Source organism: Grampus griseus (assembly GCF_964374135.1).
Source record: "Grampus griseus genome assembly, chromosome: 1".
Taxonomy (NCBI): domain Eukaryota; kingdom Metazoa; phylum Chordata; class Mammalia; order Artiodactyla; family Delphinidae; genus Grampus; species Grampus griseus.
The window spans coordinates 148,064,950-148,083,803 of NC_139017.1; the positions used below are offsets into that span (position 1 = coordinate 148,064,950).

General features: G+C 46.4%; 1 protein-coding gene across 1 annotated transcript in view; it reads right to left on the reverse strand.

The window, feature by feature from the left end:
* SZT2 (SZT2 subunit of KICSTOR complex) overlaps positions 1-18,854 on the reverse strand; it is a 51,165-nt gene that overhangs the window by 30,703 nt on the left and 1,608 nt on the right. Inside the window, exons 2-8 of the mRNA XM_082670360.1 lie at positions 10,074-10,199; positions 9,590-9,763; positions 9,110-9,280; positions 5,673-5,804; positions 4,762-4,903; positions 4,243-4,349; positions 149-359 (exon numbers count right to left, since the gene is read on the reverse strand). Of these exons, the coding sequence (XP_082526486.1) occupies positions 149-359; positions 4,243-4,349; positions 4,762-4,903; positions 5,673-5,804; positions 9,110-9,280; positions 9,590-9,763; positions 10,074-10,199 (1,063 nt within the window). The remainder of the gene's footprint in view (positions 1-148; positions 360-4,242; positions 4,350-4,761; positions 4,904-5,672; positions 5,805-9,109; positions 9,281-9,589; positions 9,764-10,073; positions 10,200-18,854) is intronic.

Consider the following 18,854-nt stretch of genomic DNA (forward strand, 5'->3'; position numbering starts at 1 on the left):
CTGAGTCGCGAGAGAACAGTGCCAAAGCCATCAGCCCCAGTTATACTGCTAGTGCCCCGGGGACCCAAGCCCTAGATGGATTCCTGCATCATCTCTACGTCCACATTATATTCCCCCGTTCCCACACCTGCCCCAGTCTGCCACTCACCGCAGTAATATTCAGGGTTCAGGGCTTCCCCACTGCGCAGGAAGGAGTAGAGGAGAAACGCCCGGTGGTAGACAGTCAGACCCAGGTTGCCTGGCTCGGGCTCAGGACAAGTGGACAGGTAGGAGCCAAATGTTGCCATCGCAATGAACTTCATCAGTTCCACATTGGGCACATGGCCAAAACTACAGTCATAAGAATAAACTCCTCCTACCTGAAGAAGTGAGCAATTAGAGACCTAGCTCCAAAAGAGCCCCCGGGCTGGGTGGCTGCTCCCATCCCTGACCCACATGGTGGGAAGTGGGCCCGTGTTCTCCCAAGACAGACCACTGCTCTGCAGCTTTCCTTCCCTGAGCCCTTCTGTCTGAAGCCCATGCCATCTAGCCACACCCCTCTTGCTCCACATCAAATACCAGCCGGCCCCCATTCACTGAAGATTTTGGCCACTGGTTCATTGGATTCCTGTCATCATCTCAAGACTACAGTGTCTAACAAAGTGCTTCTCAAACTTTAGGGTGCACACAAAACACCTGGGGATTTTGTTAAATGCAGCAGGTCTGGGGTGGGGCCTGAGATTTTGCATTTCTAACAAGCTCCCTGGTGATGCCAAGGCTGCTGGACTGTGGACAATATTTTGAGCACAAAGCCTAAAGACTGGAGATTGGCAAACAACATATAACCTGTGGTCAAATCTAGCCTATCATCTATTTTTGTAAATAAAGTTTTATTGGGACTTCCCTGGTGGTGCAGTGGTTAAGAATCCGCCTGCCAATGCAGGGGACATGGGTTTGAGCCCTGGTCCGGGAAGATCCCACATGCTGCAGAGCAACTAAGCCCGTGTGCCACAACTACTGAGCCTGCACTCTAGAGCCCGCAAGCCACAACTGCTGAGCCTGCATGCCACAACTATGGAAGTCCACATGCCTAGAGCCCGTGCTCTGCAACAAGAGAAGTCACCTCAATGAGAAGCCCGCGCACCGCAACGAAGAGTAGCCCCTGCTCGCCACAACTAGAGAAAGCCCGCATGCAGCAGCAAAGACTCAACGCAGCCAAAAAGATAAATAAATAAAATAAGTAAAATAAATAAAGTTTTATTGGAACACATCCATGCCCATTCATTTTCTTATCGCCTGTGCCTCCTTTCAGGCTATAAGAGCACAGCTGAGTAGTTGTGACAACCACATGGCCCACAAAGCTTAAAATGTTTACTAGTCAGGGCACTTCCCTGGTGGCGCAGTGGTTGAGAATCTGCCTGCCAATGCGAGAGACATGGGTTCGATCCCTGGTCCGGGAAGATCCCACATGCCGTGGAGCAGCTAAGCCCTGCACCACAACTACTGAGCTTGCACTCTAGAGCCCGTGAGCCACAACTACTGAGCCCGCGCGCCACAACTACTGAAGCCCACAGGCCTAGAGTCCATGCTCTGCAACAAGAGAAGCCACCACAATACAAAGTCCGTGCACCGCAACGAAGAGTAGCCCCCGTTAGTCGCAACTAGAGAAAGCCCGTGTCCCGCTGACTACACATTAGCCCTGGGCTTCACCTGGAACTACTTCCTCTTTGCAAATTCAATTGCCACATCCGACTGATTACACCCAACTTTGTCCCATTTTTAGGTTCCTTCCATCCTCCTCTTGCTGCTCTTTGACTTCCTTAAGGCTCCCAGGCCTTGAACCTCTACTCTTTTCAAATCTATCCACGTCCTCCTGGTCCTCCTTTCTCAACCCAGCCTGGACCCCATGGTCAAGCAACTTCTTATGCATCATTCTCAACTCCCTGGCTGCCTTCACCTTTTCTCTGCTTCCACCTGAAAACCCCAACTAGGATCACAAGTTCTATACCCAGATCCCAAATGAGATCTCAGGGAATCCCAAATGGAAAAAACCCCTGCATAGCTGTGTAGGTTGGCACATCAAAACATACGACACCCAACCCAGCTAGTCCTTCAGGGCCGTCCTCAGTGCCGCTCGTCCTTCCTGGCTCTGCCTCCCTCCCTCCCTCCCTCCCTCCCTCCCTCCAGTACACATCCTCACCTTCTACTTTGGAGAGAAATCAGAGGCCCCCTTGGCAGAATTTATCTACATCTTCACTTCTATCCAGTCTCAAAGAAGAAGGGACACTCTCCTGCTCCTAAAGAGTCCCTCCATCTGTTTCTTGAGCCAATGCCCTCCTGTCAATTTAGGGACTCTACTCCATCCGGCTTCCTTTCCTTTCCCTTATTTTCAAACTCTGCTTCACCACAGCTCCTTGGAAACTCGCTGAAGTCTCTAGCTTAAAAAACAAAACAAAGCAGAACACCCCTCTCCTTCCACCCTGTACTCCCCTCTGGCTGCCATTCTCTCTCTCGCTCCCAACTCGATCTGAACAACCAAATTCTGCGTGTCAACACTTTTCTCTCCTTCCTTCTCTTCTCTCCACTCTTCAATCCACTGCAATCATTTCCCTCGCTGCCTCTTCACTGAAATGGCCTGCAAAAAATCCCCATAACTACCTCCTAATTGCCAAACCCAAAGGGCACTTTTCTTTTTTTTTTAACATCTTTATTGGAGTATAATTGCTTTACAATGGTGTGTTAGTTTCTGCTTTATAACATAGTGAATCAGCTATACATTTACATATATCCCCATATCTCCTCCCTCTTGAGTCTCCCTCCCACCCTCCCTATCCCGCCTCTCTAGGTGGTCACAAAGTACCAAGCTGATCTCCCAAAGGGCACTTTTCATTCCTCATTTTACATGATCTCTCTGCTGCATCTCATGCTGTTAAGTTCTCCTTTTTTCCCCCAAACTCCGAAATTTTTGACACCAGAGCTCCTGGTTCTTGTCTGATGATTTCCCTTCATTCTTTTCTGGGCCCTCTTCCTATGAAAGATCTTTGAACACTGGCGGCCCCCAGGTTCTTTGGGGACCCTCCTCCCTTCTCAAACACCATGTGTCGGCTGCCAAATCCTAACCTGCTATCTCTCAGCTAGTGCTGTCTCTTGAGTATCCGATCTGCATATCCAACTGCTAGCTGCTATGAACAGCAGTCATTCATTACGTAATTATGCATTATGCTAAGCCCTTTAAATGCATCATCTCACCCATTTACAAATGAATCCAACCAAGAAGCGACAGTGATGTGCCCCATGTCACACAGCCAGTAACTGAAGCCAGGATGCCGGCCAGGCATGCCTAACTCCAGAGGTGATGCTTTACAGCTACCCTGTTGACCCACAGGCACCTCAAACACAACATTCACAACACCTGGATTCACCGTCCTGTCCTCACTCCACCCCAGCTGCTGCTCTCTGTTTGCTCTGCCAGATACACCGTCATCAGTGAAGTCAGAAACCTGGAGACATCCTTAGCCCCTCTCTCTTGCTCACTCCTTACATTCTGCTGATCACAAGTTATGTTGACTCTACCGCTTCATTTCCTCAATCCTACCCCCTTCTCTCTTACCCTGAATCCCCCCAGTTTAAACCCTGATCCTCTCTTACCTGACCACTGCAATTAACAGCCTCCCTGCCTTCTCTCCTGCCCTTCCCCCAGCAACACGAGTGGCCTTTATAAAACATAAACCCAGCTAGTGGTTTTCCTTCCATATATCTGTATCACCCGCAGAATTATGCTGGAACGCCTAACACAGCAGAAGCAGCTTTCCATGCGTGGCCTATGCCTACCCTCCAGCCTTGTTTCCCACAGCTCTCTGCCTCCTATCCTATAGTCTGTCAATCCAAACTGGCTGCAGGTCCCTGAATATACCTACTCCCTCCTCTGCTTAAGCCAGTTTGAGCTGGGTTTTCTGACCCTTGCAACCAAAACAGTAATAATTAATCTAATAAGAGAGGTGGGACTGGAACTGACTGCCAGACTGCAAATTCTGCATTCTTCTTCCTATAACATGCTGTCTCTCACATCCTAAGGAAAGAGGACAAAGATGAGAGTCCTCTCCCACCACAGTACCTACCCTGTTCTACACATGATGTCCCCCCCCCTCCAGAACTATGTCATTGGCTTTACCTGGGAAATCATTGCCTGCAAGAAAGTAACCAGCCACAGCCCACCTTGTGATATACGACACTTCCCTCTCCTCCTTCCCAGAAAGTCCTCACCTGCACAAAGGAGCAAGCCACAGTGCCACTGCGAAGCTGGTTCAGCAACGTCTCACACACAGCAACATCAGGGACACTGGTCACCCCATCTGTGATCACAATGATACCTGGAGCAGGAAGCATCAGACTCAGACCTGGGGACCCTGGCCTGATCAAAGGCACGGGGAGGCATCTGATGGATGGGGCGTCAGTGTCCACCAACCAATGTGTTTTATAATCCTCCAGCACCTTTCCTTCTCTCCTTCCCTCCCGTTCCTTCCTCTTGAGGGCTGGATCCCAACTTCCTCCTAAGCGACGACCTTGGTGCTCTACTCCTTCCCACTAGGGTCCATGACGGTTGTCAGAGCAGGGGGTACTTGAGACATACACTAATAAACACTTACCTTTTACAAACAAGGAAATAGACACTCTTCCCTGGGGCCCACTGATCCCCTGGAACCTCTATCTTTGCTGATAATGCCCCCTTCCCTTCCTGTATTGCCCCTTTTCCCCAATCCCACCGACATTCCTTCTACTGACCTGCACTAGAGTTTGACGGCAGCAACTGCAGTGCCAAGATGCCCTGACGGATCATACTGACCAGTCCAAGATCAGCTGTCACCATGGAGACTCCCACTTTCCGGCCCGGGGGCTCCCCTGAGTCTGGGGACTGGTCCTCTGCCTGGTTCAAGTTACAGAAAAGATAGAATGGGACAGATGGCACTGCTGCCCCCTCCACAGCAAAACCAGAATTTATAGCCCAGCATTGCCCAGGCCAGACGGGCCTAATCCTGTGAGGACCCCAATTCCCCTGCTGTGCGGCCAAGTCCTGACTATGCTCCCTCCCCTAGTGTGTGCTTGGATACTGACCCTCAGATGGGCAGGGAGCCCAGCACCAGATGAAGCACCACACTGTACTGCAGCAGGGCTTCCCCACCTTTTGCCAATAAGGCCCCTTTTCCAGATTCTTCCCATCGCCATTATGAAATGTCTTACACATCAATCAGATTAAGTCTTCAGACATAGAGAACTGCTATCTGCCTGGCTACTTCTAGGATATCTAAAGGAATGAGAAAGCGCACTGTAGTGAGCCCAAGCAGCTTTATCACTGATTGTACAAAATACTAGAGATCAAAGTCACCCATGATCACCTTCTCAGAGCCACTGGGGCAGAAGATGCAGGACTGAAAAAACACAAGCAAATTGCCTTCACGTTTTCTCCCAGCAAGAACGTGTGTCTTGGGGAGTGTATCCGAGCCCTCTTCAACAAGAAACCTGTTGTGTGCACTCACTAGCACTTCTTTCCTTGGCTCCCTCTGTCCCCGGCTTTTAGCCCTTTTTTTCTGCTGTCTTTTCCCTCTATAATATTTGGCTTGTCCTTCCTCTCTCCTCTCTGTCCCTTAACAGCTCCTCTTTCTAAGTGGCCTCTACCCACTTTCTCTCCCACATACCTGGCTCTGGGGATCATACTGCTGCTGCAGCATGGTGGCCACCTTATCCTCAAAGAGACAGAGCTGCTCATACACCTGTTGCAGGAACATCTCCCGCTGGGAAGGGTCCAAAAGGCAGCCCTGGACCAGCACCTGAGAAGCACGATGGAAAGAGCAAGCCATGAAGGTCAGGGGGACACTGGGCAGTACCCCTCTGGTCTCCCTATTTATTCTCCACACTGGGCTTCCCCAAGCGTGGAGGCACCAGAAGATCTTCCAGTTTCCTCCACCTCGGCCTCCGGAACTTTGTCTATAAGCTGCCCTATCTGGCCAGGCAAAGCCTTTCTCATTGACTCATACGTTCTTATTCTTGCTGATTTCTAAGCACTGCACACAGAAGCTGTTCTGGACCTTTTCTCTTTTTTAAGCTCAAAATCTTACTCCCCCAGTGAATGCTCCTTCCTTCCTTTTACCCTCAGCAGATAATTCCCACCCCCCTCTTCACAGAGAAAGAAACAAGTCAACAGGAACTACCCACTCACCCTAACCCTGAGGGTGTACTACTCTCCAACCCATTGAAAATGTCCTCAGTGTTTGCTAGACGTTTATATCTATGTGTTCTAGTTCTTCCTTTCAGGCTCAGAAGAAAAGATTCCTCTTCCTCCTTTTTCTCCCTAAAGCTAATCGCTCCATCTACTCTTGGATCTTTTATCTAATAGCTTCATTCTCTCTCAACGGGTTTCCTTCCTTCTACTCTCGACATAAATAAGTGCGCCCATCCTAAAAATTTTATAAAGGCCTGGTGGTCCCTGTGGTGGCCCTCGGGATCTCTCCTCTCTCCCTGCCCCCATCAGACTCCTACAACCTGCCCACTTCTCCCCAACCCCTGCCCTCCTGTGCAACAGCTACTTCTCTCTATTCAGAACTGGGTGAGTGGGTGGGGACAGCCAGAAGAGGGCAGAGCGGGACTCTGGACCACTAAAGGCCTGACTGTGAGAAGAGAAACAGAATCAGAGGAATAGTGGGAACTGGGGCTGTGAAAAGGTGAGAAAGATGCTCAGAGCTGTACTGTTTAGAAGAGTGAAAACTGGGTCAACCTAAGGGTCCAACAGTAAAGGTTTGCCTAAATATATAACGACAAAATATGATAAAATATGAAGACAAGTGGTCATTAAAAATTGTGTTTTCAAAAATATTTAGTGACACGGAAAAATGCCCGTATCACACGTTAAAAAAGCAGGATGTAGAACCGTGTGTTTAGAATGAGCCTGATGTTTCTCCTCTCTCTGGATGGAGGGGTGGTGGCGAGGGAAGTAAACACAAACTCAAAGAGAAGAAACACAGTCCACAACATGTCAATAGTAGTTATTTCTGGGTGGTTATTATGAGTGAGTTTTGTGAGTTTTTTATATTTTACGTATTTTTCAAATCTCCTTCACTGGGCATGTATTATAAACGTGACTTTTTGTTTGTTTGTTTTGAAAAACAGCAGGATGCATCTTGAGGGAGCTACAGAGACAAGTGAGGAAGCTGTCTGACTTCTTAGCTGACTTAGTGGCAAGTGGCCCTGGAGGCTTACCTAAGTTCTCACTCCTTGTCTTCTCCACAGCTGCTGTCCTTGTTCAGCACTTATCTCCTCTGCCATGCTGCAATACTCTTCTTCCTGTTCTCCCCAATCCAGAATTTGTCCCCCATCCATCTTTCTCACTGGCCACAAACAAGTGTGACCTTCCTAGTGTTCGCATCTGATCCTGTCACTGACATTCCAAACCTCCAGTGGTTCTCTACCCATGGCTAATAGTTTTAAAAGCTAACATTTGCATGTTTTCTATGTGGCAGGCACCGTTTTAAATGCTTGACATGTATTAATTCAATCACCATGCAACACTGGTACTGTTGACATCCCCATTTTGGAGAAAAGACCCAGATGCACAGAGAGGTTAAGTAACTTGCATAAGAGCACACAGCCAGTAAGTGGTATAGCCAGGAAGCACATAAGGCACTGTTATTCCAGATCCAGTGCTCTTCACCACCACACTAAACTCCCCTACAGAATAAAGTACAAGTTCTTAGCCATGACATTCAAGGCCTTTCATAATTCTGCCCCCACTTATCTCTCCAGTCTCCTCTTTACCACCCCCCTAACCCTCCCCCCATCATTCAAACTTCATTGTGTCCAACTGAGTAACATGTAGTTCCCTAGAACCCCTGTGATTGAGAGCACAGTTTCATAGCTCTGTGTCTTTGCTTTTGCTGGCCCCTCTGCCTGGAAAGCCCATTTCCTCTTCTTTGAATAGTTAACATCAATTCATCCTTCAAGATTCAGTTCAAATGCCTCTTTGTCCAAAAGTCTCTCCTGTTGCTGCCCCAGGCTTGGCTGGGTGCTCCCATATCACGAGTCAAAATTTATCAGTGCCCTTATCACATTCAACTGAAATTACCCCCTTTAATATCTGTCTCCGCAACTAACTCTCAACCCCTCCCATCAGGACAGGGACAGGGTCTGATTCATCTGTGTCTCCAGGACCCAGCCCAGGCCTGGCATATATCAGGCTTTAGTAAGTGTTTGTCAAAGTGAACCAAGTGTTGAGTGATTACCTAATATCCAGGCTTTTCCCGCCTTGACTGTGAGCACCTGCAAAGTCTGGGGATGTAGCCCACAGCCAACAGTCCTAACACCTGCACTAGGAGAACACTTTAAACCAGGGCAGAGGGCTGGGATCCAGGCATGTACCAATTGCCTTGTGTATATTTCAGCCCCTCAGATACTGTTCCTTGCATCCCCCTCTCTCAAAGCCAGTTTGATAGCTAAGGTGACAATGAAGCCATCAGGGACAATTTCAGGGTAAGCCTCTACCAGTGAGTTGAGGGTGGTTAAGAGTAGATGAAGGGAAACTGGACCAATGCTTATCTAAGCCCAATACAGATATTCCAGTAACAGACTTGGCCATTCTCCAAAAAGGAGTGCCTTCTGATGGCCTGCTTGGGTGCTGGATAAGCCCTGTAATTATCTGTGTGGTCAGTGTTACACCCACCAGTTCACAGGGCTCTAGGAGAAAAATGACCCTCCTCTGTCCTTGGAAGAAATTATGTTTCTGGGTCTTTGTTTCTCCTGCTGGTAGTGCAAGGAGTTAGGACATTAGCTAACCTTCTGATGGAACTAAAGGGAGTGGGGGAGAGAAAACAGTCATTCAGCGGCCAGGACCAGAGACTTAGAGGAGGAATGAGAGGGGCGTTTGTCCAGTCAATGCCAACTCACCTAACGCTATGGGAAGGCCCTGTAAGACCAGAGCAATGGATGCTTCTTAAGAGGACAGAGACTCACAGAGATGACTAGGAACAGGTTCGAGGAGAGCTAGGGACTTTGGGCACGGACCGTGGAGACAGGATAAGGATTTGGTCAGTGGACTATCCGAAATTAGGTCTGAGGATACAAACTTGAAGAAAGGATGCACTACCTGGTGGGACTGCAAGCCAATGATTGAGGAGTAGGCCTGGATAGTGACGTAGATCTCAGGTTGGAAGTCGATGCAAGATCCAGGCACTCGGAAGGGCCGGAGCAGCCCGCCTAGGCAGCGGGAGAGGGCATGGAAAACTTCATCAAACAAGATCTCGCCTGTGGAATCATCCTGAGGGCAATGCAGAGAAAGGTCTCTCAAGGATAACCAAAGGCAGCCCTGAGCGGAGGGCAGAAACAAGCAGCTTCCATGGGTCAGTGGGACTCTTAAGGTTGATCACACATCCAAATACGGTGCCACAGATGAATGGGATCTGTCTTCAAACACCCCCCACTCCTTCCGTTGTGTAAAGGAAACCTGTCTCCTTTCCAAAACGGCATCATTGTGGGATCATTCTTCACTTATCCCAGGCCCCTCCTCTTCTCCTCACTTCCCACCCAATCCTTTCTTCCCACTGTCTCCCCTCAACCAACCCCTTACCACAATGCCAGTAGATGGGCTGAGGTCCAGCTCAATGACAAACCGATACTGCCAGGCCAGGAAGGTGACCCGGGTGGATGGTACAAGGAGGAATGGCCTGGGGACCACCGGTTCCTCTGGCTGCCATCCAGGAGGCAGGACACTGAGGACTTCCAACTCCTGCTCAGACTGAAGCTGCCAATTAGGACGGGGAGGAAAGGGAAGAGTCAGGAAGTCACCCCTTTCTTTCCAGGACCTGACTTCCATATCCAAAATGACGCACCATTGGTTCTACCTTCTGCAACCCAACCAAGTACTCTTCCGAGCTGGAAAAACAATTAAACAAGATTTCCCCTGGGGAATCATCTTGTGGGCAAAGTCACCTGCCCCTCCTAGAATCAGACCCCTCAGAGTTAGTCTCCCCTCCTGTGTGTTTCCAGCACCCTCCTAAAAAAACAGATCCTCGGGGCTAGCCCTTCACATCCTGTGTGTCTCTGGGCCTCACCAGCATCTCCTGGGGCGTGGCCTGCACAGTCTGATGCAGGTGATTGAGGAACCAAGCCAGGCGAACATTTCGGGATATTCGATAATCCTTTTTCATCAACAGGAACACCTGCCCAGCTTCTTCCACCTGGGGACAAAGAGACATTTTAAAAAATCCATAAAAATTCACTAGTTCCTAGTACATATAGATCATGGTGCAAGTAACTTGTCCAAAGAGCTCAGAATCCATGAGTGAGAGGCAAGGCAGCAGAAGTGAAACGTTTACCCCCACCTCAGTGCAAGGGCTTCCCAAGGATTCAATTCTCAACTCTTGGCTCCCATTCCCCCTATAAAGACCTCTATGTAGACCAAGTGACCTTTGCACATTTCAACGGATATGTGAGTTTCTCCTATAAACTCTAAGTTCTATGAGGGTGGGGATTGTGTCTTGCTCTATTTTTGTGTCCCTGTGCTTAGCAAATTGCTTAAAAGAGAGCAGACAATAATGCCTGGCAGTTTCTCCTAATAAGCCTTGACAACAGCACGCACTAAAGGATCTTCACTGGGTGAATGGCAGCCTACTAAAGACCTCAAAGCCCAGCTTCTGTGGGTCACAGTCTCCCACCCACAACCTTCTCAGCTGTCAACGCTCTAGTTCCTTCCTTCCACTGCCTCATGGGCAGTCGGTTCAACTGTGTCCTAACAAGTGTCAGTTCCCTTGCCCGTGTCCTCACCTGTCACTACACAAGCCCAGCTAAATCTTGACTCAGGATGAATTTGACTTTCTTCCTTATCCACACAAACACCACACCAGCTGTACTTTGACAGAAAGAAACTTGTCACCTCGCCAGTGGTGCCACTTCTAGTGGCCTTTACCAATCCTTTTATTTCTCCCTGGTCAGTAACCTTTCCTTATTCCACTCAGGTTTTCCAATCTCTCAACCCTCGCCATCCCAGCAGATAAATGTGCCTACTGTTTTGCAGAGAAAATAAGGGTCAACTGGTGTGAACTCCCCCAATGTTTCCTCCAGATTAACCCTTATCTGTAACATTCCTTTATCCCCTTACTCTTGCCTCAGATGAAAAGATTACTCTCCTCCTGTTTAGACAAACTGCAAATTTCTCCTCCGGTGCTCCTAGTGAGGGGGAAATGACAGGCTGTGAGGAAGTGAGCAGAAGTCAGTGACTACCTGTTGAGAAACGGGATGTTGAAAGGAAGTGAAGATTTTTTTCAATAATGGGGAAATATGCATGGAGAAGAGATGGAAAAAGTCGTGGAAAAGCAATAATGAAGGGTGCCTGATGTCGGAGAAGAGTGTGGAGAGCAGCGATGCAATGGCTAAAGATGAAGGAAGTCTTTTTTCCTCAGAAGGCAAGCATAAAGAGGTATAGAAACAGATATTAGGAAATGGCATGGATGAGAGGAGAAGGAAGAAGAGGGAAGGAACTCATATTTATTGAGCACCTAAAATACATCCAATTGTACACTGTAAAAGTTCAGTACAAGAAGTTCAGACTCAAACAGCCTGGGTTTGAATCCCAATTCAGCCTCTTATTAGCTGTGAGATTGTGGAAAAGGCACTTAAACTATTTAAGCCTCGGTGTCCTCATTTGTAAAATGGAGATAAATCCTAATACCAATCTAATTATGCTGTCCTGCAGATGAAGGGAAACCGTGCATATGAAGCCCTCAGCATGGTGCATGGCACTTATAAGAATATAATAGAAGTCAACTATTACAGGTTATTACCAGGCCCAGTACTAGGCTCTTTACCTAAGTAACTGCATTCAGTCTTCACACAAAACATTTAATAGAAGAAAGCTGAGGTCCAAAAAAGTTAATTTCTCAGCAGAATTCTTAGCAGAATTCGTAGGCATAGGGCCAGAAGTCAAACCCAGGCTTGATGAGCTGCAAAACCCATCTACTGAGTGTGACAACTGGATCACACCGGGGACTTAAGAGCAGAAAAGATTTAAAGTGGTTACAAGAAGGAACACGATGGGGGTTTATAAATAGAAAGGATGCTCTGACATAATCAAAAAGACAATTTAAACATCAATATGATGTGATTTAGTATTATTTTGTGTTTTGTCTCTGCACCATCTGAAATCACATTTTGGGTAATACTACTCTCTGTTGTACTGTTTCCCTGCACTGGCCTGAGGCAGGCCCTGGCTAGGATTTTGGATTTTATCCAAGAGTTAGGTCAAGCTACCAAACTCTTTTTTCAGCAGGGCAGTACTATTATATCTGCATTAAAAAAAATTCCGTCTGGCTACCACATGACTTAGAAAGATCCCCTAACAACCAGGGGAGATGACAATGGCCGAGACCAGAGCTACTCAAAGTAGCCATTCTGTGAACTGCTTGAGACTGTTCCTGAAGAGACAAGTAGTTGTGTGCTAGAATGCAAAACCAGCGCTGCCTTTCACTGAGTCTTGGAAAAGTCAGTTGAACTAACCTTCAAGACAAGTGATCAAGTGAAGTGAGCTCAATTGTACTTTAAGGAATCTTTAAAATAAGACGGACAAGGGGCTTCCCTGGTGGCGCAGTGGTTGAGAGTCCGCCTGCCGATGCAGGGGACACGGGTTCGTGCCCCGGTCCGGGAAGATCCCACATGCCGCGGAGCGGCTGGGTCCGTGAGCCATGGCCGCTGAGCCTGCGCGTCCGGAGCCTGTGCTCCGCAACGGGAGAGACCACAACAGTGAGAGGCCCGCGTACCGCAAAAAAAAAAAAAAAAGAGTGGACAAGAACTGGTGATTAACTGAAGTAGGGAGGAAAGTAACCAAAAGAAAAGCCAAAAAAACAAGGTGTCAAGGATGACTAAGGCAACATCAGAAACCAGTAAGTTGCAGGATGATTTCCGTTAGCTAGAGAAATCAGATATAGCTATTTCCCATCATTTCTAACCACCATCCCCCTCAAAAGGTCCCATCAAACTGAACGCTCTTATTGCCAAACTCCTAAAAAGACAAAAGGGGTCTACTGGCAAAGAAGGAAACTGCAGCAACTACCTGCCCTCTCTTTCTCTGATCCTTGGTCTCAAAAGGAGATACTCACATAAATAAATAAATAGAAAAGACGGCCTTCTCCCTGATTAACATCTCGAAAATTCTGCCAGATTGCCTAATTTCTTTCCCACAGTGTTAGTCTATTAACTTGGGTATACTTACATATTGTACTGTAAAACATTTAATATTAACTTTTCATTGGTATTTTGTCAACACCCTTATAAGAAATTCAAGGCCTGATGGCTTCCATATGTATGATTAGAGCACCAATAAACACCATAAAATATATTCATTTGCATTGGGCTTTGGCTTTCTCAGAGAAAGCGCAACTGTGCTCAATGCCAGTAGGCAACCTCTCCCTCAGGATTGGCTGAACTGGTGTGGGTATGATATTAGTGACCTCTCTCGTCTACAAGTTGACTATGCTGGATCCTTGCCAAGGTTCTTATCTAAAAAAGGACGGGCTGGGCTCAGTATTATCAGAATAGGAAGGATATCCCAGTTCAGCAGCCCTTTCTGTTTATCACTCTATCCCCAGAGCCTGGTGCATTGCTTGGCAATAGGATGCTCAATAAAATTTTGCTGAATAAGTGAATTCACTATATGTTCTAAGCTAAGCAAAGCAAACGCGGCATTTAAAATGAATCACAGGCAGTACAACTTTTCTTAAGGTAAGGTAATCTTAACACTAGTCTCCATATTTTTCCTTTTGTTCTTCTTTGGTGCTTAGTGAAGACTTTTTTTCAAATGCCAGCCTGTTTCAGTTATGCAAGGAAATATCCAAGAAAGGAGTTTTGGCCCATATTGAGCCAGGGTTAAAGGAGGGAGCACCATAAGGACAGTTGGGGACACTTGCTCACTTCATCTTCTAGGACTAAAATCCTGGCCACTCTGGGTTTAATAAATGAAACTTTCCATGATTCCCTACACTGTTTGTTATCTCTGCTCGGCATTCACAAAGCAGTCTGGACTACTTAATAGCATCCACCACAGTTCATAATGAAGAATTTGTGTATTTTTTAACGTTGGTTTCCCCTACAAGTGTAGGAGCTCCAGGGAGGTAGGGGCTGTCTGTATTGTTCTTTGTTGTATCTCTAGTAACTAGCGCAGTGCCAAGACACACTAAGGGTTTGAGTATTTGTTGAATGAATGTATGAATGAGGGGAATTGCTCTCGCAAGCTATATTTATTCTCTTCTCTATTTCAAGCTATGTTCTTAGTATCTTACCAGAGATTCCTAATTTTTCATTTTTTTCAACATCTGGCTTTTGTTGTTCAAGAGTTCTCATCCTTCCTCATCTGCTTTATGGAAAAACTAACCCAGTCTGTTGTTTGGACTTTGCCTCCCTGAAAGTTGTTTTTACCAAGTTTTTTTTCACTAGTATGTTCTTTACTGGTATCATCTTCTTTTCTACAATTCTGGAATCGGGGGAAGGGGAGTTGTGTAAACTTGAATAGATTTGTTTTAGACAGAATTACAGTATTATGGAAAGAAAATGTGATATGATAGCTGAGACTCTGGGCTTGAATTTTAGTTTCCTCCTCTATAAAATACCACCACCTACCCCAATGATGGGTGAAAGTACACTGTAAAGTTAAAAGTGTCACATAAATGCACATAGTAGTGGTAACAAGGTGCTGCTTCTTTGAGTCTGGAGGAAGTCCTGCACAGCCACTCCCCTCAGCTTTTTTGGCTCACCCCCACTTAGCTGGCAGAGTTGAAAATTTCTTCACACTGAGCCAGAGTCTGTCTTGTTGATATTACCTTGGCCTGCTCTTGAAATCTGTTCTCTTGAACATATCTAACTCACTTTGGGTTTTACCTCCTGAGGCCACACAGGGAAAACTCTGAACCTCTGCCAAAGGAGAAGCTATCAACATCTGATGATGGTTCTGAGTCTTTGATTCTCCATAATAAACATCTCCAGGTTCCTTAAATGTAGCTCAAACAGCATGGTTTCGGGCTTCCCTGGTGGCGCAGTGGTTAAAAATCTGCCTGCCAATGCAGGGGACACGGGTTCGAGCCCTGGCCCGGGAAGATCCCACATGCCGCGGAGCAACTAAGCCCATGCACCACAACTACTGAGCCTGCGCTCTAGAGCCCGCGAGCCACAACTGCTGAAGCCCGCGTCCCTAGAGCCCGTGCTCTGCAACAAGAGAAGCCACCACAATGAGAAGCCCGCACAACGAAGAGTAGCCCCCGCTTGCTGCAACTAGAGAAAGCAAAGACCCAACGCAGCCAAAAATAAATAAAAATAAAATAAAACAAAAAGAAAACGGCATGGTTTCAAGTTCCCTCACTATTTTAGATCTTAGATCACGTGCCTACGAATGAACTCTGGTTGGTCTACTTTTCAACTTAAAATGTGGGGGCCAGAATAGAGCACAATACCCAGGTGAGGTCACAGATTCAGACTCTCCTAGATTCTATTTACTTCAGGCGAAGCTTTACCATGCTACTGACCCAAGAAACCTCTCTGACTTTCTCGCTTCTGCTGCTGCTTAGACACATCCCCCATTCTCTCCTCATGCAGCTGGCTTTTTTGGGACACACACAATTATTCAATTCGTCCTACTACATTGGATAAATCCAGCCTATTTTCTATTGTGAAGCCTGACTACTGTTTTGTCTGCTAGTAAATCCCTTTCCAGCCTAATTTTCCTGCTAATTTGATCAGGATGCCATCAAGTCCTCATCCAAGTCCCAAGAGGACAAAGGCAAGGTGAGCATGCATTCATTTATCAGTCAACAAATTTACGGAGAGCCTGATACATGCTAGCACTGGGCTGGTCCTAAGGATACAATGGAAAGCAAAAATTGGCATTCTCTGCCCTCACAAGATTTACCCTATAATGGAGGAAAAAACTAATCAAATAATCACTCTAAATACTACATTAATACAAACTAAGTGTGCCAAGGATAAGAATGTGGTTTTATGACAGCATGTAACAAAGTAACCTGACTCAGGCAAGAGTCTTAAGAGAAAGTGACCCTGAAGACTGAGCAGGGTTGGCCTAGTGAGGAGGGAAAGGGGAATGCACCAGATGGAGGATATAAACAAGCACTGTCCTATTAGAAGATTTTCTTCACACTACTTGTTAGTAGGCTGCTTAATTCCACTGCTGTGCAGCTTCCATTTCTCCACCTTGTTTCGAAGGTTATTTTGAATGACAGACTGACTCTTCAAGGCCATTGGTGAACTGAAGTCTAGTTCACCAATCAGTTCTTATAGAATCCACTCTCTTGAAACCAGGAACATTTCCTAACTCGAGTTTTCGCGCAACATTCCCCCCATACGTGATCCTTCCAAGTCAACGACTACATTTTCACAAACATCATCTTTAAGTTTTCTTTACATTCAAGAGGTGATTTAACAGAACTAAAGACTCAAGAATTAATTAAAGCAGCTAGAATGGTATTTTTCCAAGTGTGATCCAAGGACCAGCAGCATCAGAACCACCTGAGGTGCTTGTTAAAATGCAGGTTCCTGGGCACCATCCGAGACCAATTGAATTAAGAGCTGAGAGAGCTTGGGAAGCTATACGTAGCAAGCTCCCCCAAGTGATTCTTCTGCTTTACTGTTTGAGAATCCCTGAATTAGCTGTGTTCTCCCAGCACCCACACTCATATGGAGCTTTAATCCCTGATACTTAATCCTTCTGAGTCTGAAGTGCACTGGAGCAGTCTGGCAAAGGGAAAGCAGGGTTTCTAAGTCAGAGATCTGGATTTAAATCTGGCTCTACTACTTGCTATCTAGGTGAGCTTGGACAAGTTAGTTTTCCCAGGCCTCAGTTTCTTCATCTATAACATGTGGATAAGAATGTCTACTTCAGGGACTTCCTTGGTGGCGCAGTGGTTAAGAATCCGCCTGCCAATGCAGGGGACATGGGTTTGAGCCCTGGTCCGGGAAGATCCCACATGCCACGGAGCAACTAAGCCCATGCGCCACAACTACTGAGCCTGCACTCTAGAGCCCGCGAACTACAACTACTGAGCCCAAGTGCCACAACTACTGAAGCTCGTGCGCCTAGAGCCCGTGCTCCACAACAAGAGAAGCCACCGCAATGAGAAGCCCGCGCACCGCCACAAAGAGTAGGTCCCACTCGCTGCAACTAAAGAAAAGCCCACGTGCAGCAACGAAGACCCAATGCAGCCAAAAATAAATAAATAAAATAAATAAATTTTAAAAAAAGGAAAAGAATGTCTACTTCAGAAGGATGCTGTGGCATTTAATCAGGAGAGTCAGAACAATGACAGAGGAAGACTATCATTCTTTGGAAAATTTATTGAGGCCTATATACCATTTATAGCAAGATGAATAAAACATTATCAGGCACTGTGCTGCATACCACGTATACCAGGATGAAGCAAACATTGTCCATCTCGTTAATTTGTTGTTTGTTCATTGCCCCTGTCCCTTGGTGGTTAAGGTATAAATTATTCCTGGACTTTTCCAACCCCTGTGCTGTTTTCTGTTAACAGAATCCCACAAAATAATGTAGTCTCCACCTGCCCTTGAACCACTGTACTTATGCCAAAGTCCTGAACCTCTAGCACGGCTTCAACCTGAATCTTCTTCACCAGCCTTCTCTCTCACCCACCTCCACCTGAGTTCGAGCACCTCGGATCAAACGCTGGTTCTGCTGCTTATTAGTATAAGGCCTTGGTGAAGTTACTTACACTCTCTGTGCCTTAATTTCCTCATCTGAGAAACAGGGATAGTAAGAGTGCTTTTTTTTTTTTTAAGATTTTTTTGATGTGGACCATTTTTTTTTAAGATTTTTTTGATGTGGACCATTTTTAAAGTCTTTATTGAATTTGTTACAATATTACTTCTGTTTTATGTTTTGGTTTTTTGGCCGCGAGGCATGTGGGATCTTAGCTCCCCGACCAGGGATCGAACTCGCACCCGCACCCCCTACACTGGAAGGCTTAGTCTTAACCACTGGACTGCCAGGGAAGTCCCAACGGTGCCTATTTCACAGGGGTTTTCCCAGTATCAGATGATACTCAGTAAGCACTCATGTTAGCTATTCTCACTGCCACTGCGTCCACACTGGCAGCTGCTTCATCTTAGTTCTTTGAAGGTCCTCAGCTCCTCCTTACCTCAGGATTTTCACTATTCCCTTTGCCTGTAATGCACGCGCTCTGCCTCTTCTCACAGCCACCTTCCACTCCTTCTTCCGGCTTAAATGTCATTCCTCTGAGGCTTTCTGATCCACCCCCTCCACTGAACAATTAGGTTAAGAACCCCTGTTAAACATTCATTCAATCTGTACTTTTCCTTTGAAGCGCTTATTATCATAATTCAACATGTGCACTCCATTAGAATAGGGAATGTGTCTTACACTGCTCCACATCCACCCTGATAATTAGCACAATTCTGAGTCCATAGCAGCAGCATGAAATAATTTAAGTATCTGAGGAATGAATGACTTCTTAAATCTGACTATGCCCAATATTTCTCTCTTGGAATTGTAATAACATCTAACGATCAGTCACTTTTCTGCTCAGGGGCAGAACTCTTCACTCCCTTTACCTTCTGAGATAAAATTTTCAGAAATGTAAATCAAGAATTCAACAAATGAACTTTTGGCTGAGTGAGACTTCCAGGAGCGTATGTCTTGACTCCAAGGTCCCTTAGATCTGCACTGCTCAATATGGTAGCCACTACCATATGGGGCTACTGAGCACTAGAGATGTTGCTAGTCCAAAGTGAGATATGCTGTAAAATACACTCTGGATTTTAAAGACTTCGTACAATAAAAGAATGTTAAATATCTCATAATT